The 26,491-nt window shown below is 44.9% G+C and overlaps 3 protein-coding genes across 3 annotated transcripts; 1 reads left to right on the top strand and 2 right to left on the bottom strand.

The window, feature by feature from the left end:
- Positions 1 to 692: 692 nt before the first annotated feature.
- LOC306794536 (cadherin-related family member 1a) lies at positions 693 to 10,157 on the top strand (the record flags this gene model as incomplete). Its single annotated transcript, XM_079292645.1, has 17 exons — positions 693 to 753; positions 1,149 to 1,244; positions 1,574 to 1,719; positions 1,802 to 1,852; positions 2,056 to 2,145; positions 2,252 to 2,338; positions 3,259 to 3,375; positions 4,242 to 4,385; positions 4,461 to 4,539; positions 4,626 to 4,726; positions 4,823 to 5,026; positions 5,212 to 5,364; positions 6,057 to 6,221; positions 6,815 to 6,882; positions 7,598 to 7,826; positions 7,960 to 8,214; positions 9,648 to 10,157. The coding sequence occupies 17 exons, from the start codon at positions 693 to 695 to the stop codon at positions 10,155 to 10,157; spliced, it is 2,556 nt and encodes an 851-aa protein (XP_079148771.1).
- A 2,179-nt stretch (positions 10,158 to 12,336) lies between these two features.
- On the bottom strand, positions 12,337 to 14,414 carry LOC306795312 (leucine-rich repeat, immunoglobulin-like domain and transmembrane domain-containing protein 2; the record flags this gene model as incomplete). The annotated part of the gene is made up of 3 exons (XM_079293786.1): positions 12,337 to 13,127; positions 13,324 to 14,105; positions 14,305 to 14,414. 3 exons carry the CDS (start codon positions 14,412 to 14,414, stop codon positions 12,337 to 12,339), a joined length of 1,683 nt encoding a protein of 560 aa, XP_079149912.1.
- Positions 14,415 to 22,776: 8,362 nt separating this feature from the next.
- Positions 22,777 to 25,533, bottom strand: lrit1b (leucine-rich repeat, immunoglobulin-like and transmembrane domains 1b; the record flags this gene model as incomplete). The annotated part of the gene is made up of 4 exons (XM_079293367.1): positions 22,777 to 23,822; positions 23,964 to 24,269; positions 24,572 to 25,032; positions 25,412 to 25,533. 4 exons carry the CDS (start codon positions 25,531 to 25,533, stop codon positions 22,777 to 22,779), a joined length of 1,935 nt encoding a protein of 644 aa, XP_079149493.1.
- Between the last annotated feature and the right edge of the window lie 958 nt (positions 25,534 to 26,491).

Genomic DNA, 26,491 nt, shown 5'->3' with positions numbered 1-26,491 from the left:
TTTGTGTATTGGGGCATAGTGATTGACAGGTCACAGGGCTTTATAGGGTCCATATAAGCCTCTTGGCTGTAACGGCATCACGGATCCACAAGTGCAGCCGAAGCTTGTGTTGATCAGCTGTAGCTGCCAAGGAGTGCAGCCACGGGGAAGCTCAGGCCAGTGGGACTCGCTACATGTGAATGAGTTTGTTGAAACCATCAGCCAGAGGAGCCAAACGCGCCATTTGTCCAAAGAGAAACAAATGTGCAGCAGGTGACAGAAAGGATGTTTGAGGTTACCAGTGCAAGCTTAATACTAGCATCTCAATTTCAAACACTCAACTGTAACGCAGACGCCTCAGTAAGTCTATTATGTTATAAAGCCTTTCATTTAACAGTAATCACGGATGCAGTGCCTCGTGTGTGCATGTTCACATGTCTGCAGAGGTGTGACGATCACACCATATTGTGTGAAACCTGAACACCCATCCCTCCACGCATAGTTTTTCCAGATCAAAATTGGAGAGGGAGCAGTGCGGTGTAAGATGTCTGTGTAGGGAAGGGATGCGTCACTGGATTAGTGGCTGAGAATCTTCCCCAGCCTCCTCCTCCTGAGCTGCTGAGACGCCACCAGAAGGGCAAGTGCACTCGCTGCTCGCGTTCCCTCCACCAAGCCTTCCACATGAGCCAGCCAAGCCGTGCCTCCCCACCAGGATGAAGAAAGAAAAGAAAACGCATGCTGTACTGTTTGTCCTCCTGCTTCACTTCACTTTGGGTAAGGCTTTTCTTTTTGTTCTTTGTGTGTGTGGTTGAGACTTCTTGTCTTGATCTTATCTGGTTAATCCTAAAGGGCTTGTCCACCTTGGTGTAGACTGCTCATGCTGCCTGTACCTCATCTCTAAATGTGTGATAGTATGTTTGTGTTGTGATCGTAGAAAGTTCCATCCAAATATATTCATATTTCCATCGTCCTCCTACTCCCTGCTTTCGGTTCCTGCCCTTTTTAGCAAGTGAGTACAACAGTTATGTCTTAATTATATCAGCATTTCCATTAGAAATAGAACAATATGTAGACAAATTGATGTGGCTTTTGTGATTTATTTTCAGATGTATGCAGTATATAGGCTTGCTTCTGCTCAAGTAACTTGGAGCATGCTTGTTTGTTTACAGGGCAATCAGACTATGCTCCGTATTTTTATGATAATGGGCCCAGCAGTACACATGGGAATATGGCCTCGTTCAGCATCTCTGAGGATACACCAGTCGGTAAGTCTCGTTGTAGTAATTACAGATCTGGTTCATTTCAGTAAGGTATTATATTTGCAGGCGTATAGGTGTAAAGATGAAATTGTCACACATGGTATTGAGGCACCAGCTAATCACTGTAACACCTTTTGGATTGTGACGTACGTCAAGATTTACGAGACGAAAACAATATGGGCGGTGGCTCATCAGGTGACTGGATTATTCAACGTTCGATTTACACCGAATGAAAAAAAACAAGAATTGAAACGCAGGATCCACATGGTTTTAATCAACACGGAAATGTCATGTTTTTGTTTGACTTTATTGTTTCTGTCATTTTCACCACAAAGGGACACAGATATACATTCTGAATGGTACAGATCCAGAGGGAGATCCAGTGCGATTTGGTCTGACTTTTGAAATGGGCTCCAAAGAATATTTTAGGGTGGACTCCAAATCAGGAGAGGTGACTCTGATTCAGGAGCTCGACAGAGAGGTGAGTCTGTCGATGGGACGCTTAGTTTGACTGCTATTTGCCACCGCTGTGCCTCAAAGTGACGTTCGCCTTTTCTTTGTAGAAGCAAGCTGAAATCTCAGTGCTCGTGAGCATAACAGACGGTCGCAATAAAGTAAGTTTATATCGTTTTTGTGACATATTTATGTTTACTCTATTGTCTTGAATTAATCACATCATTGACACCACAATCTGTATGTGAAAGAAAAACAAAAATGATACATGATATTTACACCTACATAACAAGAGTTGTGTCGTGAAATAAATACCAAATGTTGAGTTTTTGTTTGTGGTCATTCATTTTATTTTTGCTTTCAGGTTGTTGAGACAGTTAGAGTGTTTGTCACTGATGCCAATGATGAACCACCCGCATTTCTAAACCTGCCTTTCATCATTGACATCCCAGAGGTACAGTATATATCAAATAAATCCATCCAATATAATATGATAAATACAATACGACCTCTAAATAATGAACAATGATTGAAAATGAAGTGTCTCTTGCCTCTTCTAGGATACCGCTCCGGGAAGTAGCATCTACAGAGTCCAAGCAGCAGATAGAGATATGGGCTCAGGAGGCAGCGTCTCATATTATTTACAGGTAACCCTCCAGCTTCGTTGTTAATGATGCACAGTTGTGGCTCTCTAAAGCTTTGTCTCAGTGAAATTCTGTGCCAGATAGAAAAATGAAGTGTTTGTGCCACCACATTTCAGGAACACACTGGCGGCTCAGTGTTGGATTGTACACAGTAAATCTTGATTTAGACTCAGGTGAAGAGAATTATCCAAATTTTCAATACACCCAAATATTTCCTTAATGTAATTTATCATTTTAGTTTGTCTTGCTCAGACTGCTGCATCTATCTTTACTCGGGCTTTGGGTGGAAAAACATCTCCGGGCTTTGATTCATTTCAGCCTCCTTGCACATGGCCCACAGTTGATTTCATTGTGATTGTAAAATGTTAGTAATCACATTTACTGTAGCTTAGCTCCAGCCTACATCTCCTGACCTCTTTGCTTTTACACTGTGATGCATCCTGAAGTCTACCAACAGGTTCATCCTCTCGGTTCACAAATCCTTTCATTGATGTTTTTCTATTGTTTTTCTTTAAAAAGAAAAAAAACAGGTTATTTATTGTAAAAACTGCACCATTGTTGTCGACATGACGATGCTGTTAACTGACTTGGTGTGGCCTTAACACTCGGGCGTGAGACCAGAGGTCGAGCTGGCATCGTGAGAGCTGTGCTGCCATGTGGAAAGAGGAAAAGGGCATTCGAGTAATAGGACAGTGTGTGGATGGGAAAGATTAATCTCACACCAGAGAGTCGGGAAATGGTTTTACTTTAGTGGATTCATTTTCAGTTACATTTGAGTAAAGCACTGAAGGCTAAATAGGGGCTTAGGTTTGGTCCAGGCAACAGCTGACAGCGCAGTAGTTGTTACTGTTCATGTATCAACTGTGAGATTAAAAAAAACCCTATCCTTACTACTGAAACTGTGTGGCTTTTTACATGATCAGACCTCACCGTTTGCCAAGTTTACCATCGGTGGGAACAGCGGGATCCTAAGAGTCAAACCTGGGGAGACTTTGGACTACGAGACCACGCCTACTCACTTCGTGACCGTGGTTGCAAAGGTGAGACATCGCACATAACACCCTTTGTCTTTGGGTTTGTCTTCACAGGTGCCTTAACGCACACATTCACGCGGTGAGCAGCAGCTTACCATAGTTTATCCATAACCCCAACAACCTTTGTCCAAAGAGCAGCTCAGCGACACATCTGCTGCTCGCCAAAAGTCACGACAAGTTCAGTCACGAATAAGCTTTTCTGAACATCAACGCTTTTCAGAATTTCCACAATCTCAGTATGTGAAGCAAATGGGAGTCTGACGTGTTGACAGTGTTTCTTCCAGTGTGAATAACCCGAAGTGTAATACTTCCATTGTGAGTAATAATGATAGAGAGGCTTTTTTTAGCCTGTACGCCTGTGGAATAACATACATGATGTCAGTAGTGCTCGTGAAAGAACAAATCAGATCCTGAGAAGTTGCATCAATGATCAAATATATGATTGTAGAAGATTTGTGACGCAACCAGTACCATCAGTATAATCAGTTTAACTCACTGACGGTTGAACTGAAACAACACAAGGCAGCATTTTCTCCACACAGAATGAGACGGCATCTTTCGCTGTCACGGAAGCAAAATATTATAATGAACATATATCCATGCAAATTAAATGACAAATTCCACTGTCCAAGCTGGACTGATTTTGACATGCTAAGAGTGGTTTATTTGTGATTGTCAACGGAAAATCATCAAAGCTTTTCAAGCTCGACATTTGGTTACTTTCGGCCTCCAACGATATGATTTTAGTCGGGTTAAAATAGGGAAAGTGCTCAGAGTAAAATAAAATCTCTGTACAGGGATTTAAAAAAATACCTCAATGCTGCAGATATTACTTGATGTCCTCCCTTCTGCCTCACTGTTTGTTTTCTCAGGATGGAGGTGGAAAGTACAAGGAGAAGCACCAGGTTTTGACCTCGACAGCCACCATGACAATCAATGTACTTGATGCCCAAGACATGCCTCCATCCTTCATAGGAACCCCTTACTTTGGCTACGTCTATGAAGTCTCAGTTCCTGTAAGAGTCTTCCTCTTGTTCTTTACACACATGCAGTAAGTCTGGATACGACTAATTACATTTTCTGTCGTCCAGGGTTCTGAAATATTCACACTGTACGCTAAAGATGGAGATCAAGGCAACCCTAGCCCAATACATTATTCCATTATGAATGGTAAGATCAATGCAGCAAGAGATGAAATCCACGTTGAGCTATCTTTTATCAGACACATTCACAACATGTCTTTAATCACCTTTCAGGGAGTGATGGTGTCTTTGACATCAACAGCACCAGTGGATGCATCACTCTGTCGACTTTTCCAACTCTGCTGAGAAATGAATTGTATGAAATTATAGTCAAGGTAATGTTTTTTTTCTTCTTCTTTCAGTCTCCTCGCAGTTGTTTCTTGTAACCTGCTATTATTACCACTGACTGCGTTGATCATTTTTGAACCCAGGCGTCTGAGGTAGGACCTAACGATCAGCAGCAGGACTACGACGTTACCACAGTGACGATCCGGGTGGTGGATCTCAACAACCACCCTCCGACCTTTTACGGGCAGAACGGACCACAGAGCAACTTTGAGGTCACCATGTACGAGCATCCTCCTGCAGGGGAGATCCTGCGAGGCTTTAAGATCACCGTCAATGACTCAGATCAGGTACAGTTTATTCCCACATTTCCCCGACGCATCCTTTGATTCTAGATGTGTATTGGGCTGCGTGTTCTTGCTCTTCTTCAACGAACATGCATTCATCAACACATCTGCCAGATGTTTTTCTCGGAAGCTTATTTACTTTACAAATTTACGGTTTTCTAAATTCTGCTGTTTGTTTTTCTTTGCAGGGAGCAAACGCTAAATTTAAACTGAGGCTAGTGGGGCCGAGTCGGGTCCTGCGAGTGGTTCCTCAGACCGTCCTCAATGAAGCGCAGGTGACCATCATTGTGGAGGACACATCTGGCATCGACTTTGAAAAGGGAAGAACCCTCTCTTTTAAGGTTTGACTTTATATATCACTAATGATTCAGATATTTAATCTGGGGCTGAAACTATTTTATCAACCGATTATTTGCTTTGCTTAGAGCCCGAGATGATGCCTTCAAATCGCTTGGTTTCCCTGACAAACAGCCCAAAACCCAAAGATCTCCAGTTCATAACAATACAAAACAGAGTATTATCAGTAAGAGCTTGCAAAATGAATTTTCATAAACAGTTTCAGGATTTCTTAACTTTCCATCCAGCACCTTCATCAGGTCAAAATTTCAATTCGTCCAACAATGTGGTTTATGATCAAATATTTTCAGCATGAATGACACTCTTTTAAGCCTCAGCTGTGCTACTTTGATTGTTAGTACTACATTGACAAGCACACGCTTGACTGTAATAATATTAAAACAATAATACTTGTTTTGTAAAAACTTGTATTACATTATATAACAATTCACCACTAATCCCAAGGCCCAGTCTCTTAGGTTAAAGGTGCAATGCGTAGAGCTTTCCTGAAAAAACAATGTATGAATTTGGATAAACTCATCATTTATGACCCGCGAAACGTGTTGAATCAAAAACAAATTTTGATATCGAGCAGTTTTGTTTTACAATGAACCTTTCAGTCTCACAGAGCTCCTAGTGTGACTCCTAGTGTTGTTGTTGAGGCACTGATCTAATCACACGTTGTCTCTCTCTGCAGCTGCTCGCGGTGGAGATCGACACTCCTGAGAGGTTCAGTGCGACAGCTGACATAGTGATCAACCTGCTGGACACCAACGACAACATCCCCAAATTCACCTCCGAGTATTACATCGCCAGGGTCCCTGAGAACTCTGCCGGAGGCTCCAGTGTTGTGTGCGTAACGGTGAGTCAATCATGATTAAACTCTGCTTTAACCCGACCAAAGTGATGATATAATCCAACGGCCTTCCAATGAATGCATATTACTCGGTGCGGTTCATTAGATGAAAGCAGGTTGTTGCCAGACAAAAAAGAGCTCACTGCTCCCTGGCTTTGTTTTTGTTGGTCTGGCATGTGCTTCTTGCTATAACTCAAGCAGGGCTTTCATTAATCGTAATATTGGCACATTTGTCTCCTCCGTTCCTTTATATTGTATGTATCCTGCAACCAGGCATCAGTGTGGGGTAAAAAAGCTTAGTTTTGCCCCGAGGTTAATCTTGCTGACCTATACCTCCATCCCCACTCATCACAGGAAGAGACTTATAGCCTGCCCCACCCACATGAGCTTAAGACCCTAGCTTTATCCTCAGCCAGCCAGTAAAAACATCTAAATGGACCACCTTCAGTCACCTTGGTTGAGTTCTTTCCCTGCCAGATTTTTTGATTAAATGTATCAGATTGATCAATAATCTTTCTCACAAAGTGTACATGTTTCACACTTTATTGTGTGTGCGATAAGTATTGGGGTTTTAATCTCTGTCCTGTCCCGTCCTCTAGGCAAATGATCCAGATTCAGGGCCCTGGGGTGAAGTCAAATACACGATTTATGGATCAGGATCAGATTTGTAAGTAAAAACCTTTCACTCCTGCCAGTTTATGTTTGGTCTGATCAGATACATAACACTTGCACTTCCTCAAAGCACATTTCATAGACTAAAAACATGTGATTGGCCCCTCTGCTACACAAACAACTCGCTCTAAAATGGCTGCAAGATGCTGGCTAATCTCCTAATTGGATTGGAGGTTTAAAAATAGACAGGCCCGTCTCACGTAGGGAGAGCCAATTAACATGCAATGTGACAGCTGGAGCCACAGAAATGGCAGCTTTGAGAAGCAAGGCAGCATGCAGTGTAAGAAAAGTGAGAATTATTTGAAGCAGTGACTTGAGTTAATTGTGTGAAAGTTATCAGTTTCAAGGCAACTTGTGAATTTTCACAGTAGAAATTGAGGCAGCTGAATAAAATGGCCGTGAGCCCAAAATTGAACTGGAGAGCACTTTGAGAGCACAAACCCACAGCCATGCTACGAATTCATTTCTTAAAGAGATGTCATATCATACATGTGACATGATTGAGGTCCATACGATTTTTCACGGAATATATGACATCACAGCCGAGTCTGTGATCCACTTTTGGAATAATATGTATAATTTAAGAGCGAAACAAACAAACTGTCATGACAAACAAACGCAACATAATTGGCGAAAACAACTGGAATGACGCAGAGTGGACAGCTGTGGTTATGACTCATACACTGTGCCACCTTGCTCTGAACCTGCAGGTTTGCCATCAACCGGACATCAGGCCTCATCTCCACGCAGCCCTGGACCAGCCTCGATGCAGAGGTTAGGTCCACATACAACTTCTACGTCAAGGCTGAAGATTCGGAGGGAAAGTACAGCTTGTCTGAAGTCTTTGTCACCGTCCTCGACATGAACGACCACTCTCCAGCATTTGATGAAAATCTCCTGGAAAAGACCATGATTATTGGCTCACCTGTCAAAGTAGAGGTACATCATGTTAATTCTTCTTAAAAAATGTATAATGTTAAATGAATCGACTTAAAGTTGGCTGTCTAGTATGCAGCTTACCACACTGATCGAAGTATGCATCCCTTATGTGTTATTCTGCTACTTTTCACAGGCAGTGGATGAAGATGCAGAGTCCCCGAACAACGTCATTGAATACTCCATCATGACGGCCGATCCTGACAATGCGTTTGATATCAACGCAGACACCGGAGAGATCAAGCTGAAGCCGTACATCAAGACCATGGAGATTGTGCAGAACATCACCAAGCAAAAGGACTGCAAGTGGTCTCTGGTGGTCCAGGCCAGGGACAGAGGCTCTCCATCCTTCAGCACAACAGCTGTGGTCAACATCGATATCACAGAGGCGGTAAGACTTAGCTCTGACTTGCAAGCATGCTCGCAGCGCTTTCTATTTCAAGCTTTAGGCAGCACGAGCTGTAGATTCAAGCAGTTTACCATATCATAAAATGCATTGTCGTCATGCCACGCAAGCTGCTTAATTCAGCATCCTTGTTTCAGCCAGTCACACTTCATTGATCTCATATTCTTAAGAGGATAATGCCGGCCATTTTTATGCTTTTATTATCACATTTTGACAACACAAAGGTTGCTCATATTAATTACTTATCACTTATATATGACATTTGTCACAATTTAGTCTTTTTCTAAATAAATTACAGTTGCCATGTTCATCGAGGTCTTCTGTGTTTTTCATCGCTTTTGGACAATATTGGAGTTTTATGGCACGGAGGATTAAACCATAAGGCTATCATGGCTGCACGAATGATACTTATTGCATGAAGTCATACTGTTTCTTCAGTACATTTTAAGATATTAATATGAAATATAAAATAACAGCAGCATTGTCCTTTAAAGTTTTCAGTCATTCGCGTATGTTACTCTCTGTTTTCACCGTGCGTTCATTCCTTCACTACATGATCAGATGACTCGGTGTTTTTGGTGTTGTTTCTGTGTTGTGTATCATGCTTTTCAGATCAAAGGTCGAATTGTTTCATACTTCATGGGCCTCAGCAAGCGTCCGCTGACTGTTTTTGGAATTTGTCTCAGCGTTGTCACTTCCCTCATTTTACTAACAATCTGCATATCCACAATCCTGTACTGTAGCTCAGTGAAAAAGTCCCGAATCAACCCTGAGAGTAGCTATATCAAAGTGGTGCGCAGACTCAAGTGAGAAATATCTGACACCTGTACCTCGTTACTTATTTATAACCTTTAAAAAGATGTCTATTTTTTGACTGACCAGCTATTGTCTGTAAAAGAGTACTGGAGCACATTTGAAAGGAGAATACAACATTATAGTGAAAGTCTTTTGTCGATTTTACATATTTTTGGTGACTCAAAGTGACAAAGATGAAGCACTTTTCTTTGGATTCAAACCTGGATTTGCTCACTTAAACTCCATTTTTATCTCACAGATATGCACATCTCCCCATTTTTTGTTCTCATGAACTGTCATCGTTCTTGTTCAGTCCTCATCAGTCACACACCGAAGAGAAATCCCAATGCACCGCACTGCCAGACGCATTCCCAACAACTAGTGTTCTGCATAGTTCTTAGCTTTGCACTAGCAGTCCTGTATTGTAGAACAGGAGCAAGATGGATGACTTGAGTGTGATTGTGAGTGAGTCACATTTTTGGTAGACATGTTGTTTGGGCCTCCTCTGTCAGTGCTTTGCGCATCCATCTCATGCTTGCATGCTTTGGACAAATGCTCCGTCAACACTTGGATTCAGTCCCTTGGACTTGATTTAAACTGTTTTGTATTGTGCTCTTTCACAGACTCCTCTCAAGGGGCCTATGGCAGCCTTTTTAATGAAAAGTAGGGGCAGTCCTATGAAAGCTCTAGGCATGGTCACTGTTGTCATTAGCTTATTGGTAGGGGTGACTGCCTTGATCTCTGCGGCTATGTACATGCGAAACTCAAAGTCAAACAGGATCACGCCGGCACGTCGCATCATTAAGAGGCGACCCAGGGACCAGCAGCCCTGGATCTTCAACATGCCTGTTCTCAAATTCAGCAACCCTGCAGATAAGTTCCTTATTGTCAACCAAGAGAGAAGCCCACGGCCAAAGCCTCCCCCCCCCAGTGCTCCCCCGCCCCCATGTATCACACGGCTGTATGAGAGGCCCCTGGCGGTCCCGACCATATCTGGTGTGCTGGCCTCCAAAGGTTCCAAAAAAGCTAAATCGAATCGCCGTAAAGAGGGACATATGAGCTCTGCTCTGGTGTCAGAGCTTAAAATGAAGCTTGAGCAGAAAATGATTGAGAGCAACCAAGGTTATTATTAACTCTGTCATACAAACGTCTTGTTAAAGGTCCTTTGGCGACTCTACTTGCTCTTAGCTGATCTACTGTCCGAGACTTCTCACCCTTATGTGATGATCTGGTAGGGTGGGCCTACCTGTGGAATATTCATGAGTAAATGGAGAAAAGGAAAGTTTACAGATATTTGATGTCTTAAGATGAGATATGAAACAAGTGGGCATCCTCAGTCGACCTGGCTTGGGTAAAGAGAGGAGAGCGCTTGAGTCTGTGTGGTATAATGGTAAATAATTCACCACACTGCCATCTCTAGGAAGATTACATAATAAGAAGCACTAATGTAAATTGCCCAGGGAGAGGATTACTAAGACTTACTGTGTATAAGTTGCATAACTTCCTGAAAAGTGTAATTTAAAAAATATCCGACAAAAAAAACCTTTCCTCTTGCTCACTGGAGCGCGCAGCTGAATGACACAGTCATGAAAAACATGCTTCTTATAAAGTGCTAAAGGACCTGTTTTAATATTTTTTACTGTGTTACATCAGCCGCTTGACAGCTGAGAGGTTGCTCTTTTGTATAATTACAATGTGCCACTGTAGGTTTTCACAGTAACACAAGCTAACAGAGTTGCTTTTATTCATTTGAGTGTTTAATTCTAGAAAAATGCTTTTCTATCAATAACACATGTCCATTTTAAATGTATATATATATATATATATGCATGTATGACAAGATATGAGCATTTCCCTGTTGTATCTTGTAGAAGTAAATAGGAACAAATGAAACCATCTAACTCCACTTAAGATGTTCAAAGCACAGGTCCCGATGCCTGCTGAGACATTTTCATAGATATAGATGTGGAAATATAGAGTCTGTGTCGAACATCTTGGTTCCTCTCGTGGTTACTTACCATGTGTACCTTCAATGCCTTCAAATATAGGCACCTAAAAATAGAGTTGGTTAATTGCTGTTGCCCATATCTTGTATCTGACTGTATCTTAACTCATAGCTATCTGAAATAAGTTGAGATAAACTATGCATCTCAACTATACATTTCACTTGCTTGGTCCTTTTGAAGTAACATATTTGTACCGTCTTTGTACCGTCTTGATTTTGAATAAATATTTGAAAATGATTTGGTCTGTGCTCAATTTTGTCCCAGAGGCTATTTTTTGGTTTAAGTTCGAGAAGGACATTTGTGAAATCTTGGGAGGCGAAGTAAACTTGCATCTTTGTGCCGGACAGAATATTATACTGTAGTTCATGTTTACCTTCGGTCAGCTTTGTTTGCCTTATATTTCATGTGTATTTCTGAGTATGTACATTGAAAACAACAAAATAAAAAAGTCCTTCATGTGTACACTTTCCTGTTTCTAATGACATTTTTATGACATACTAAACTATGACTTTTTATGTCCCGCTAGAAATATGTTATATGACATTTTTATTTGCCTCCAATTGACATGGAGACAGACAGTGAGCTTGAAGCTGTCATTAAATGGAAATATCATGTCCTGCTGACTAGGATTCAGATAGAAAATCACTTTAATCTGCTTACGGGTGTATGTATAAAAGCACGGGAAAACACTGCTTATGTAACAAATCCGCTGAGTGATTGTGCTAAAAAATCTGAGTATGTCTCAGCATTCATCTCTGACTTCTCTTTAATCCACATCAAACATCATGTCATTCCATTACAAGACAGCAAATCTTGAGTTGGAGCTGGAATTGAATTTGCTGGAGTCTGCGAAAAAACAACAAAAATATATTTTTTCACACATATCACACTTACAATTCAGTTTTGGTTGACAATAAATAAATATACACAATAATTATTATTTACATTATTTTAAATTCAGGATTTTTTGCATTAAGTATAAAAACTTTAAGAAAACAAATGAAGCCAAAGAACTGTCAAATGTATTTTATCACAAACTTCTTTCTGTTATTGACTCAGATAATGCAAAATAAGGAAGAAAGGCATCTCCACTTTGAGCTGATATAGCTTGCGATATATTTACATGATGACTACAATATCTATAATAGCTCCGGTCTATGCCTCTCATGAGTGTATTAGTGTTACATCCAGTCACAGAGCTTCTGAATATGATCTTTGAAAAATGTAATAATGTAATAACAATACAAGAGATGCACACTGACATTATTTACAAATACACATGGATGTACATTTCGTGACTTTGATGCTAGTACAATTGAGCTGCACTTCCACCTTTGCACCTGTCCTCAGACTTCCGCCTCTTTTTCGGCTTTTCCTCAGAGTCCCTGCACAGGTCTTCATCGCTGGCTGCCTGCAGGCTGTCAAAAGTGCCTTGCCTCTCGGACGTTCCCTGCAGGTTCTTTCTGTGCAGTCTGCGCCTCCTCCACAGATTAGCACAGCGATCCACGCAGCTGAATCTAGCCTCCGTGGTGCAGGCGTACATGCCGGCCGGCACTGCCAGCACCATGGCACACACAATAACAATAATGTGGATGAGTCTCGCTCTTTGCTCCAGCTCACTGATGTCACTTCCTGTCACAAACACGATGCACTGGCCCTCCCTCGGTGGATGGCTCTTCAGGGTCACGCACACCTCGTATTTGGTGACAGGAAGCAGGTCGCTGACAGTGTAGCTGTTGATGCCGGGACCAATGTAGATCATCTCCTTTTTGGGTGAGTCATATTTGCCAAAGTGGATGGTGAACCAAGTTTCTGCGGGGTTGTCTGTTACTGCGTACCACTCCAGGGTGATACCGTAAACTGTCTGCTTGGTGATGCGGATGTCAATGTTGATATTCTCATCGGAAGACAACATGGGGACAGGTGGAGTGAGAAGAGCGGAGGAATTGAAGGAGTTGATGTTAACTGTGATGCTGACAGAGGAGTTGCCAATGAAGTTGTTGGCCATGCAGGTATAGAGTCCTCGGTCTGCCAGGTGAAGAGAGGGGATCACCAGCTGAGAGGTGACGGTCTCCTCGTCTATGTGAGTCTCTGTAGCTGCAAGTAGAAACCACAGCGTCACAGATTTGAAATCAGAGGATTGTTAATATCTGATAAAAACATCGATAACCCTCAAGACGCTGTTGCTCATGAATCTTTTCATAATGCAGCCTGAAAGTACAACATATACCACGTTAAGTGCTCCCAGAGCAGGTTCACAACTATTTAATGGATAGTACAAATAAACTGTTACCTGCAGATCCTCTTATAATCTTCAGAGTGTACATCCACTGAATAGTTGGGCCTGGCCTGGCCTTTACTAAGCATGTGAGTGTTGCATTTGCTCCGAGAGGTAAAGTGATGTTCGTCTCTGGGGCAGAGGCCGCCGGCTTCATGCATGTTTTTAACTGGATCTCGTGGAAAAACTTGTCAGCTTTGGAGGCGGGGCCCGAGCACATCAAAGAAGAGTTCATGAGAATGATGGGAGGGCTGACCGCCCTGATGAACTCAACGAAGCCTATGAGGCGGCAATCGCACAACCAGGGGTTGTCATGCAGCGCCAGAACCACATTTGAGACTATCCCTTCTTTACCCCACGCTTTCGCTGCTGTTTGGTAAAGTGCCCAATCAATGAAGACATATTTTGATATGACACTAAGCTGATTGAAGGATAAATCTAAGTAGGTCAGTGCATGTAAGTGTCTCAGAGCGTGTTCGGGGAGGACGTCCAGTCGATTGTGCTTCAGGTCCAAAATCTTCAGTTTCGGTGTGTCCTGAAAGGCCGTCCATGTTACTGAAGTCAGCTTGTTCCCTTGCAGCCTGAGCTCAGTCAGGTTGGCCAGCCCGTCCAGGCTTTTTATGTTCATAAGTGTGATCTCATTGAAATTCAGCCAGAGGAACTCTAAGGCACTAACTTTAGAGAAAGATCCTCGAGGTAACTCAGTCAGGTGGCAGTTTTCAATTCGTATTTTCGTGAAATCATGTGGGATGTCCTCTGGTATTCTTCCCATGGAGGTTTCCATACATAGTAAAGACCTAGGGTGGTAAGACGAGATATGTTGAGACAAGAAAAGTGCATATTTTATCTACAGCTACACATGTACATGCACCATTTGCTCACATTTAGTGTTTGTAGGATTTAGAATCATTTGGTGAGCAGGTTACATTTAAAACAACAGTGTTATGACTAACACATAACCTCTTCATAGTTTGTGTAGTTCTCGTGGTCACTTACCTTCCCAAGTTGTCATCTGTGCAGGAGCAACCAGTCAGACACGTTGATGATCCAGAGGCGATGAGATAAAACACCAAAGCGATACGTAATGCGACATAGAAGGCGTCCATATTCCTGCAGGAGCATGTGAAACAGGCCTGCGAGGACACGGGGCTGTGTAGCAGAAAGCCTATTAGCTTAATCTTGCTTGACGTAACACTTAAAGACACCGAGTGACACACATAGGTACGGTTTATTTATTTATTTAGCAATCGTCTACTTTGTCAAATCTCATCAAAAGCATGAAAACACTCCCCATAAATGTTCAGCCAAGATTTAAGGGGTTAAGTTTGATACTGCAGTTCTACTTTCAGGTATGACCCCAAACTGCTTTGCGTCAGTCTAATTTATTGTGTTTGTCCAGCACCAAAGCGGAGGCATTGACATGACAGGAGGGACTTCTGTATTAAGTGGGCCGGAGCCCGTTGGGCTTAGCAGCACAGAGAGGGAGGGCTGCACAGACACAGAGAGACAGATGTCTGGAGGACTGTAATCTGACCTCAATAATCTGAACACTGGTTGCCTCTCAGGTTGCATATATATCAGCATATAAAGAATATGTGGAAAAGGACAAAATCTGCAGCACTTTGGTTTCAATCTTTAACAGGCATTTTTCCTTTGCATTGGTGTACATGCTCAACATTTAACAGGCAGAGAGAAAGAGTTTAAATCAGATGTATGTAGGTATGTAAGCATATAGATATGTTAATGATCTCATATTGTTAGTTTACTTGCACAGCAAAAATAACAAACAGAGATCAGACACCGATACTGATATTGGATATCTGTTCGATATTAACTCAAACAGCTGGATCGAGTATCGGAGACAATAGGCCGATCTATTGCATACCATTATTTTAATAATAACAATTGAGTGCATTTATGTATTTATTTTGTTTTACAAAGATTGGAAGCAATGTTTAAGTGAAGCCCGATGTCAGCCTCTACCCAAAGCCCGCAGGTATAGGTGTCGGCATTAGAACTGAAATTTAGCAATCTTTATAATAGCATATATTTACAGCCATTAAATGATACTTTTTAATGCACATAAGCTAATTTCTGCTTTAGTCAAGATACATATTGATCTGTTCGAAAAATCAATATTCTGAGATGTAAGAAAAAAAAAGCTTGAGAGTACTTTTTGTCCCCGTTAAAGTTGTTTTGGGGGTTTTTCGTGTGCCGATGCGAGCACTCTGGGACAGAGGATGTCGTATGTGTACAGATTGTAAAGCCCTCTGAGGCACATTTGTGATTTGGGGCTATAAAAAAACAAAATTGAATTGAACTGAATTCCATTGAATATATCAATATAAAAAATATTTATTTTGATACAGTACATTCATACATAGACATATTTCAGGTCACAAATATTTACACATTATAAAATGGAGAATAGTGTAATAGTGTATTTTAGGTTTTTTGACCCAACAGTAAACCTGGCACATTCAATTCACACTGACATACAAAACAGACTAATAACTGGTTAATCCTTTCCCTCAATACTTTATGTTCTAAAGCAAGATTTTAACACAACGCAGAGGTTACATCTTGGAATAAAAATAAAAATGATTGGGTTTTAAACAGTTTTGTGCAACATTTGTCTCAGCAAAACATCAACTTTAAAAGTGCATGATGAATAAAAAAAAGAAGACATTTTCACACATTTACTGTACACCACATGTAAATACTGAAATTGTGTAAAATGGTGTTTTTTATTCCCACAAGGCTGTAAAACGAAAGTTACGAACGTAACTACGGTTCTATGAATCCTGGATGACCGCCAGAGGCAGTGCTTAACACTGGATGTATCCCGTCTCGCGCATGCGCAGGTCGAATATTTATATCAACAAAGTCACGTGTGACCTCGGATGACCACCGTCATCTATAAGTTCCGGTGTCATCCTGAGCTCAGTCCTATGGAATCTTCTCGCGAGTTCACGGGATTCCGAGTGACCAAGAACTCTGGCGGTCATCCAGGATTCATAGAACCGTAGTTACGTTCGTAACTTTCGTTCTATTTCATCCTTACTGACCGCCAGAGGCAGTGCTTAACACTGGATGACTTATACCAAAAGAGTCACGAGGAAGCACAGTAACTACCCCTTATAGCTCCGGCAGAGAAAATTGGCCAAGAACCCTCCCCAGTGGGTGAGGGTCGGCAACGTTAACTCTGTAGTGTTTGGTGAATGTGCTCGGTGATGCCCATGAGGCCGCCGCACATGTATCCCCCACAGGTACACCACTCAGGCTTGCCCTCGGTGTGGAGACACTCTTGGTAGTGACCCTTCACCCCGGATGGCCGAGCGCAGCCGCTCGCCTTGTATGTATCGGCAATGGCCTCCACTATCCAGTGGGACAGGTGCCGTTTTTCCTTTTTTTTCTTAAAAAGGAGCACAGCCCTTCTTAGGCTCACCATAACTGACTATGCAGGCGGTGGCTTCCATATAAGCTCTGAGGGCCCACACTGGGCACAGCAGCCTTGACCTCTCCTCTCCCGATGGGGGAGGGGGGGGTCAACTTTGCCAGCTGGATAGGCCGGTTTATATGTGAACGTATCCACCCCCTTGGGAGAAACACTGCCTTAGGCCAGAAAGTGACACCCAAGCCCTCTGAGTTCCACCTCAGACATGATTCTTCCACTGATAGGGCATGCAGCTCGCCCCCACATTGAGCTGAATTGACAGCAAGGAGAAAACCGTCTTGCTGATAGCCATCTAGGCTCCGCCTGTGCCAGGGGTTCAAAAGGACAAGCATAAGCTGTCCAGTACCAAGGGTAGGTCCCATGCAGGGGAGACCGGCCCTTATCCAGGAGAGACTGTAGAAACTCAGTACAGCAGGCACGGGGCGCTGTACTGGGACCTTGTTCTGAGCCGCACACTAGTCGGAGAACAGCTTCCACCTGTTTCTTGTACTGCAGGCAGGTAGACCGCGCACTGGCATTCAGAATAGTCCGTCAGACTGGTTCTATGCAGCCACTCAGCATCCGGTCGGGCCCTCCCGTGACCCCTAATTGAAGGCGGCAGGGATTGGAACGCCAAATCCGACCCTCTAGTTGTGACAGGAGATCCCTCCTGTCGGGGAAGAACTCTGACAAGCTTATAGCAAAAGCAGAGGGACTGGTGGAAAGGCATAAAGAAGATCCTCTGGCCACGTGTGAGCCAGGGCATCTTGACCCAGAGGGCTGGTCCTCTCCGTCAGGGAGACCCAGTGGGGGCAGTGGGTCGACACGTCTGGATGCAGCCGCCACTCTCCCGGTGGAGGCTTGTAACGGAACAGGAAAACCACAACCTTGTTCCATTCTCCTGGTGGGTACATTGCCCACAGGCTGGTCAGGCGAGGGGCCTCCCAAGTCAGAAGGCCACGGTGATCCCCGTAGCAACTTCTGCAGATCTGGTGCCCCATCGATAGTTCATGGGAAATCACAGCAGAGGTGCTGTCCACCGGACAAGCACATGCTTTCCCTTCAACATGGAAGAAAGTGCTCGAGCGCTAGCTCTAGAACCTGGACCTGCGGTCTTTCAGCAGACAACTGCCCCCAGGCTGTCCCGTTCTGTCACCCTGCACCCGCCTTGAGAGGCAGGTAACTGTTGTGACAATCTCCTGGTGGAATGGAACCGAGCCCCTGGGGCTCGGTTCCTGGGACACTGTTCGCCAGATATGCACTCCCTCCATGGGGATAGTGAATAGATGAATAGACACTGTTTCGATAATATTATTGCCCTGTATCTGTGCCACTTGGCATCCAAGTGAAGGCTGTTCAGCCATCCGCACTGGGGCGACAGACAGGCCCTCATAGGGCCACCCTAATGAAGGTTATGCTCTGAGAAGGGCTCAGGTAGCTCCTCTCCATGTTCACCTTGAGGCCTACCGGGCCACGTGAGAGAAGGCGAGCAGTGTCCTGTGGCGCCTGAAGCCGGGACGGCGCCTAGGTCAGCCAGTCGTCTAAGTACGGCAGTATGTTCACGCCCTGCGATTGCAGGGGGAAAGGACAGCAGTAACACACTGTGGACACCCATGGGGAGATGGGAGAGTCCGAATGGAAGCACCCAGGACTGAAAGTTGTGGTGATGCACCATGGGAACAGGCGTCGATAGACGTGAACCACTCTCCCTTGGAAATCCGCTGATGGGAGAAAGAACCCTGACAGCCGGCCTGGAGACATCTCCTGGCACCCCTGCCGGGGGGGACGGGGACGTAAGTAGGGTTGTATAGGTAGCGGTCCGGCCTCTCAGCAGGACGCCGAGGCCTGTTGCGCTACTAGGGTAAGCTGGAGGCTGAGAAACGGCCTTGTGGGCCAAAAGTGGGACCCCTAGGTCTGGGGGTGCAGGCATGTCCCTGCAAAGACCAGAGAACTGCTGCCAGGTCTGGCTAGCTCTAACAGTCCGCTGAAGCGCCTGTACAGCAGCTGACTCGAACAGCTCACCAGGCTCCACTGGGACAGTATGGAGGGTCCTCCTACATGTCTCAGATAGGGGGTGACTGCGCCAGCCAAACCTGGCGGCGAGTCTGAACCAGGGTGGACATCATACATCCACGTTCCCTTGATATGAGCGCAAACGCCTGCAATGAAGCATCACTGAGCAGAAGCGTCGAAGTAGCCCGCTGCAGAGAATCTGCGAGGGAAAGCATGAGGTGGGAGAGGGAGTTGTCGATACGGTGCACAGCGCTGCTGTGTCCTAAGCCCTGGATAGCAGGTCATCTTTGACCCGACATTGGGTCGAGGGCACCTGGCATCGGGCCTCAGAGTCTCCTCAGGGGAAACTGATGGACGCCATAGTCGTCTAACTGGCTGGCATACGTGCAAGGCCAGATTTGCCACCTCCTGCATGGTCTGATGTAAGGCGGGAGAGAGCCCTGGTGTCTCCACCATGCACGCAACTCCCTCAGATATTCCTCGGAGGGAGGAACAGAAAAGGTGGTGAGGGCGGGAAGGTGCCTGAAGAAGGCACTCACAGGTGGATGTTCCAGCTGCTGTGTATGCCCGGCGTGCAAGCGCCATACAAATGACCAGGGTAGGTTGGTCTGGATTCAGCTGCCCTGACAGGGGGAGGTAGCCCTCCCGCATCAGGTGTTCCACTTCGGCCAGCCTAGCAGACCTTACTGCTCAAGGCGTGATGCCGCAGGTCCTGCCTGGGTTCTCCCTGCTAGGGCAAGAGGTCAGGGCCGTCCTCCGGCTGAAGAGGAGCTATACAGGTCCTACAGCCGGGAGAGTTTAACATGGCCGCGATTCTGGTGGAACCCTTGTCCCACTAGTTTATGCGGAATTCCAAATCAGTCCGAGCGGGAGCGCTCTGCTGAATGTTAAGAGAACAGGCAGGGGGCAGTCAGTGGCGAGTGATCCTTCGGACACTCTTCCCTTAGCCAGCCGCTGCGGATATTGGTGACCCACCAGTTAGCCTGAGCGAGAGCACTCTGCAACTGTGGAAACAGGTCAGGCAAAGTCCTTATAGTGAGAGGGGCGAGGGCACTCTCTAAGCCCACTCTCTTCACTAAGATAGTTGCTGCAGATATTAGTGTCCCCCCAGTTAGCTTGAGCGAGAGCACTCTGTTACCGTAAAAAACGGACAAAACAGAACACAGTCCGTACAGTGAGAGGGGAGCGAGGCCACTCTTCACTAAGATAGTTGCTGCCGATATTGGTGTCCCACCAGTTAGCTTGAGCGAGAGCACTCTGCCACTGTGGAAACAGGTCAGGCAAAGTCCTTATAGTGAGAGGGGCGAGGACACTCTTCACTAAACTAATTGCTGCAGATATTGGTGTCCCACCAGTTAGCTTGAGCGAGAGCACTCTGCCACTGTGGAAACAGGCCAGGCAAGTCCTTATAGTGAGAGGGGAGCGAGGACACTTCACTAAGCTAGTTGCTGCAGATATTGGTGTCCCACCAGTTAGCTTGAGCGAGAGCACTCTGCTACTGTGAAAAACTGACAAAAAGAACACAGTCCTTACAGTGAGAGGGGAGCGAGGACACTCTTCCCTAAGACAGCTGCTGCAGATATTGGTGTCCCACCAGTTAGCTTGAGCGAGAGCACTCTGCCACTGTGGAACAGGTCAGGAAAACAGTCCTCATAGTGAGAGGGGAGCGAGGACACTCTTCACTTGGATAGTTGCTGCAGATATTGGTGCCCCACCAGTTAGCTTGAGCGAGAGCACTCTGCTACTGTGAAAACGGACAAAAAAAAACCACAGTCCTTACAGTGCGAGGCACTTGGACAGGTGCTGTAACTCTTGGTGTGCTACCAGTTAGCCTGAGCGAGGGCACTCTGCTAACTGATATCCGCTACCGATATGTCCATAATGTTTACAACAATCAATGGACACACCGAGTATTAGCTTAGTCTAGTTAGCCGGAGCGAACTCGACAGCCGTAATGCGTAAAAACCATCAATGGGCACAACCTCAATGTTGATTTAGTATAACTAGCATTCACCGAGTTAGCCTGAGCGAGCACATTCCGCTAACTGTGATCGTTGTAATGCTACAAAGTTGATGGCCACAGCCCCAGTACCAGCTTTGTTTAGCTAGTTTCCCACTGAGTTAACCTGAGCGAGGACGCTCTGTTAACTGTGACAGCTCTGTTAACTGTGACAGCCGTAAGGATACAAAGTTGATGGACGCAGTCCCAGTATCAGCTTTTGTTTAGCTAGTTTCCCACTGAGTTAACCTGAGCGAGGACGCTCTGTTAACTGTGACAGCTGTAAGGATACAAAGTTGATGGCTACAGCCCCAGTATCAGCTTTGTTTAGCTAGTTTTCCACTGAGTTAACCTGAGCGGGGACGCTCTGTTAACTGTGACAGCCGTAAGGATACAAAGTTGATGGCTACAGCCCCAGTATCAGCTTTGTTTAGCTAGTTTTCCACTGAGTTAACCTGAGCGAGGACGCTCTGTTAACTGTGACAGCTGTAAGGATACAAAGTTGATGGCTACAGCCCCAGTATCAGCTTTGTTTAGCTAGTTTTCCACTGAGTTAACCTGAGCGAGGACGCTCTGTTAACTGTGACAGCCGTAAGGATACAAAGTTGATGGACGCAGTCCCAGTATCAGCTTTTGTTTAGCTAGTTTTCCACTGAGTTAACCTGAGCGAGGACGCTCTGTTAACTGTGACAGCTGTAAGGATACAAAGTTGATGGCTACAGCCCCAGTATCAGCTTTGTTTAGCTAGTTTTCCACTGAGTTAACCTGAGCGAGGACGCTGTTAACTGTGACAGCCGTAAGGATACAAAGTTGATGGACGCAGTCCCAGTATCAGCTTTGTTTAGCTAGTCTCCCACTGAGTTAACCTGAGCGAGGACGCTCTGTTAACTGTGACAGCTCTGTTAACTGTGACAGCCGTAAGGATACAAAGTTGATGGACGCAGTCCCAGTATCAGCTTTTGTTTAGCTAGTTTCCCACAGAGTTAACCTGAGCGAGGACGCTCTGTTAACTGTGACAGCTGTAAGGATACAAAGTTGATGGCTACAGCCCCAGTATCAGCTTTGTTTAGCTAGTTTTCCACTGAGTTAACCTGAGCGAGGACGCTCTGTTAACTGTGACAGCCGTAAGGTTTACAAAGTTGATGGACGCAGTCCCAGCTAGCATCCAAGTTAGCCTGAGTGAAGACACTGCTAACTGCGAATTACGTCAGATGTAAAGATTAAATCTCCATGTACACAACGCCAATGCGGACTAGTGTCTCACAAAGTTTGCCTGAGCAGGAACACTCTGCTAACTGTGATAGCCGTAACACTGTGAAGGGCGGGCCGACAGCGTAATTCTACGCTCTCGTTAGCGCGCCACTCGATTACTAGAGCGGAAGCGCTCTGCCAACCGTGGAACAAACAACTGTTATAGAAAACAACGTTAATCGATCTTACCGATTGCTGTCATCACGACTTAGCTGACCCTTATCAGACTGGTGACGACCGATGATAGGGGCGTCCACCAGTCCGGGGCTCGATGTCCGAACGGCGAACACACCGTTCCCTCCGAAGAGGGACAGCTCGTCGCAGCCTTTGGAGGGCGAGAGAACCGCAACTCCGACCGGTAGTCACAAGGCTACAGCGACGAGCTCTAATATGTCTTGATCGTAGACACATCCTTGTTTAAGCTACCATGGTAGCTAACCTGCGACGCGAGAAGAAAAAAGGACTGAGCTCAGGATGACACCGGAACTTATAGATGACGGTGGTCATCCGAGGTCACACGTGACTTTGTTGATATAAATATTCGACCTGCGCATGCGCGAGACGGGATACATCCAGTGTTAAGCACTGCCTCTGGCGGTCAGTAAGGATGAAATAGAACAACGTAGTTCCTCCAATGCTGACTGAGCTACCAGTGACCACTGTCCTCGGTCTTTCGAGTCTCTGAGCAGAGCAGTTCCTCTATTTACATCACAGGCTGGTAAAAAAAAACCAAAGTGCGTCCTCTGTAGGTTGAGGAATTTGTTTGGTTTCAGCAGAAGTACTCATTTGGTGGCCCCTCAGTCCTGGCTGTGGCCTCCGAGTCAACACTGGACCTTGCAGATAGCAACCTGTTGGATTTGTCAGGATTTATCCTGGTCAGATACTCTCCCTCCATCCCTTTAGGTTTGGTCCCAGGGCCCAGGGTCTCAAACGTGACGTACGAGTCCTGAATGTCCTTGGACTGCCGCCCCAGCAGCTTTTGGCAGCGCTTCTTTAGCGCCCCGCAGCACACAATCAGTGTCAGGGGGACGGCGATCACACACGCTACAGTTATCACCACCACATTAATGAGCTTCTGAGTGCCACTGGCACTGGCCGCCTCATCTGTTGAGAAGATTACACACTGCTCCTTTTTCGGGATCAGGCCTTTAACGCAAACGCAAGCAATGTACTTTGTCCTTGGCACAAGGCCGTCAATGGTGATTCGGTTCTTTCCAGCACCTACGTTGACCCTACGCATGTCTCTCTCACCAAATACAGCATATAGGACACTGAATTCTGTGATGTTTGAGGCTGTAGGGGCACGCCAGTTCAGAGAGACCGTATGGTCGGTGTCGCCAATCACCTTCACCGAACGCACTACCCTTTTCTCCGGAGCTTGCTGTAAGGACGAGGCATTGGCTGCTGAGTTGCTCAGAGCATCCAGCTCCACCGGTCTCTTGCCTCTTCCCTCAGAAGCAGCGTCAGAGATGCTGTAGCTTTCGACCTCATACTTCCCAGTCACGCCTTTGCCGTTGAGAGGTTTGACGATGGGTAGGGCAGCGGTGGTGGTTGGAGGAACATATCTTACAATAAGTTTCTCCTGGTATGCTGCTCTACCAATGCCACTGGGTTTCTTCCCTCTGGTCTTCTTAGAGACCCCCCCACCTGCTTCCTCTGACCGAAAAGAATCCGTGATCACCAAAGAGATGATGGCGTCTGCAGTGCCGACAAAGTTGGTTGCTTTGCACACATATTTCCCAGAGTCTCGGTAAGCAACTGCAGGCACGCTCAGAATCGACCAAATGATGCCCTCCTTTGAAATCTCTTCCTGAACTGAAAAATAAAAAAGCAGACACCCACAGACGAGTCAAACAGATTAGCACAAAAAGAATAATCTCATTGACACTTTGACTTGGACAGGAATAGATACTCTTCCAACCCAAGCACATCTGGAATCAGTTCAGCAGAACTCACTGGTGCCGTTCATTTTCTTTCCATCAGAGCGGCTCCAGGACAGCTCTGGGATGGGGACTCCAACTGTGCCACAGCGCAGCAGGACGTTGTTGCCCAGTGAGCTTCGTACACGAGCCACGGCCGTGTGCACCCGAGGGCCCTGGCACCTCTGCAGCTCCGCTTCGGTGAAAAGAACTCCCGACAAGCTCTCCGGATCGGCGCACCTCAGCCGGGTGTCGATGAGAGCCACCGATGATGACGGGGATTTCTGATACTGGACCAGATCGTACAGCCGGCAGTCGCACAGCCACGGGTTGTCATGGAGACCTGCAGAGGAGATGAGGTGTGAGAAAGTGTTGTCAGCAAAGAGAAAAAGCATCCTCCTATAACCACTACCATCTAGTAGAATGGCCTTTACACGACACCAAAGAGTCCCTTTAAGACCAAGTACATGTGGCTGTGAGTTAAAATACATTAGTGTGACATCTTGACACGCTGTACACAACAACTATAATTAGACTAATCCCTAACTCTTTAAATACTTCTGGTGTCAAAGAAGTAGTCGTCATGCAAGGCAGCTTAAAACGAATACGTTCCGGCATCCAAATATGTCACAGCTTGATCCTCACCGAGAATTAGTTTGGAGGAATCTGCGTCCTGAGACGGCTTCACACTCAGCCACATGGTGAGAACGTCAGCAGGAACGGTTGCCAGAGAGTTGCTGGATAAGTCCAGATAGGTGAGATTCTTTATGTGCACAGTGGAGTCGGCAGGGATGGTGGAGATCTTGTTGTTGTGTAGGTCAAGGAGCCTCAGGTTTGGCATATCAGTCAGAGACTCCCAGGGGAAGGAGGCGAGGGAGTTGCCATCCAGCCGGAGCTCATCCAGGTTGTAAAGACCCCGGAAACTGTCAACATTCAGTGAATTCAGTGAATTGAAAGACATCCACAGAAACTCCAGGTTGTTGAGGTAGTGGAAGTTGTCGCTTGAAATACGTGCGATTGCCGTCTTTTCAATGCGCAGCTTTGATGTGTCTATGGGAAAGTTTGGAGGAACCACAGTGATCTCTGGATCGTTGCAAAGTACACTCCTGCAAAAAAAAAGACAAATATTAGTTATTTCTCAGTATGATTGTTTCTAATATGACAGTTAAGGGAAACAAAACTAAAGCTACTTTCAAATTGTAAGGGTTTAAGTGGATTTAATTACAAAACAAATTTATATCCTGCCTACATTTGACCTCAAAAAATAATATAGGAAAGCATATATTTGAGAAAAACGAAGTAATCTATTGTTCAGTAACAAGCAAAGCAGATTAAAGGGCAACTCCAAGTTCATCCTCCACTAAACAGAGTGATTTAACAGAAGAAAGCTGAAGTAAAAATCACTTTTGCACACAAGAAACAAACATTTAACATACTGAGCATAAAATTCAAACAACATTCAATTGAACAAATTACCATATTTACCTTGCTTTTGACCCGTCGCTTAATTTGTGGAAGAAGCAGCTGCATTGTGCAGGACATGAACTGCTCAGTAAAGGAAGAAAAACTATAGCCAACCCGAAAACAGCGGTAAAATGTCGACTCATTTTTTCTCCTGCAAGCTACTAATCGCTATGCAGCTAGACTAAAAATAAATAGTAGCGTTTAATGGGGCATCAAATGCATCGTGGCGGCTTGCAGCTCCATACTGCTCCGACTGGTCTGAATCCTGAGATAGAAAGGATCGGCAGGGATTAGTGGAGGACTTGGGTTATTTTCATTCACACGATTAGGCTGTTGCTTCCTGGAAGCTGATAGGCTGCATCGTTTGATACTTTTATTCTCTGGGGAATAGTTTCCAATATTGACTGGATAGTTATTTAATGGACAAAACAAACTTCACAGCACCTAAATGAAGTGGAAGCTAAAAGGTACACAACAAAATGAACTCTTTTTCACATAGAACGATTTTAAAATGCAGAATTTCTTGACAGATAGGATATATACTGTATATATATATATTTTTGTTTTAATGCTCCCGTCAAATCACATTCACTGCTAAATATCGGAGTAAACACTGTAAGATTGTTGGGCCTCCTGATACGTTTTAGAACATTTTCATGAGCATGTATTCGTGTTATGTTAGCCTGTCGGGAATCATGCAGTCTATTAATAATGTTTAATACATAGACGGACTGTAGTTAGCATGAAGGCTAGAAACCTAGCAACACATGACCACTAGATGGCGGTAGAGAGGTGCTACAGGTATTTACTGTGTTACTTACCCTCTCGTTATTCCAATCTTCCAACCAAGACAGCATCATGGAACCAAATGCAGTTGATCACTGGCTTCAAATACCAAAAGATGAATTATAATTTTAAAAACTTCAAAGAAGTCAAAGAATTATGTGAGAATAATCTCCAATTATTAAGATTACTAATATTGTTAAACTGTATAGTCGTCATTTTCAGTCGTAACCTGCAGAACACATTTTGTGTGCGACACACTTGGTGGATGACAGACGTGTTGTCACAGCCTCTGTGTTTTTTTTTTTCACAGGTGCA

The sequence above is a fragment of the Melanostigma gelatinosum genome, assembly GCF_949748355.1.
Source record: "Melanostigma gelatinosum genome assembly, chromosome: 21".
NCBI lineage: Eukaryota > Metazoa > Chordata > Actinopteri > Perciformes > Zoarcidae > Melanostigma > Melanostigma gelatinosum.
The sequence above is the reverse complement of the archived record's forward strand: the minus strand, read 5'-3'. Positions and strand labels throughout refer to the sequence as shown.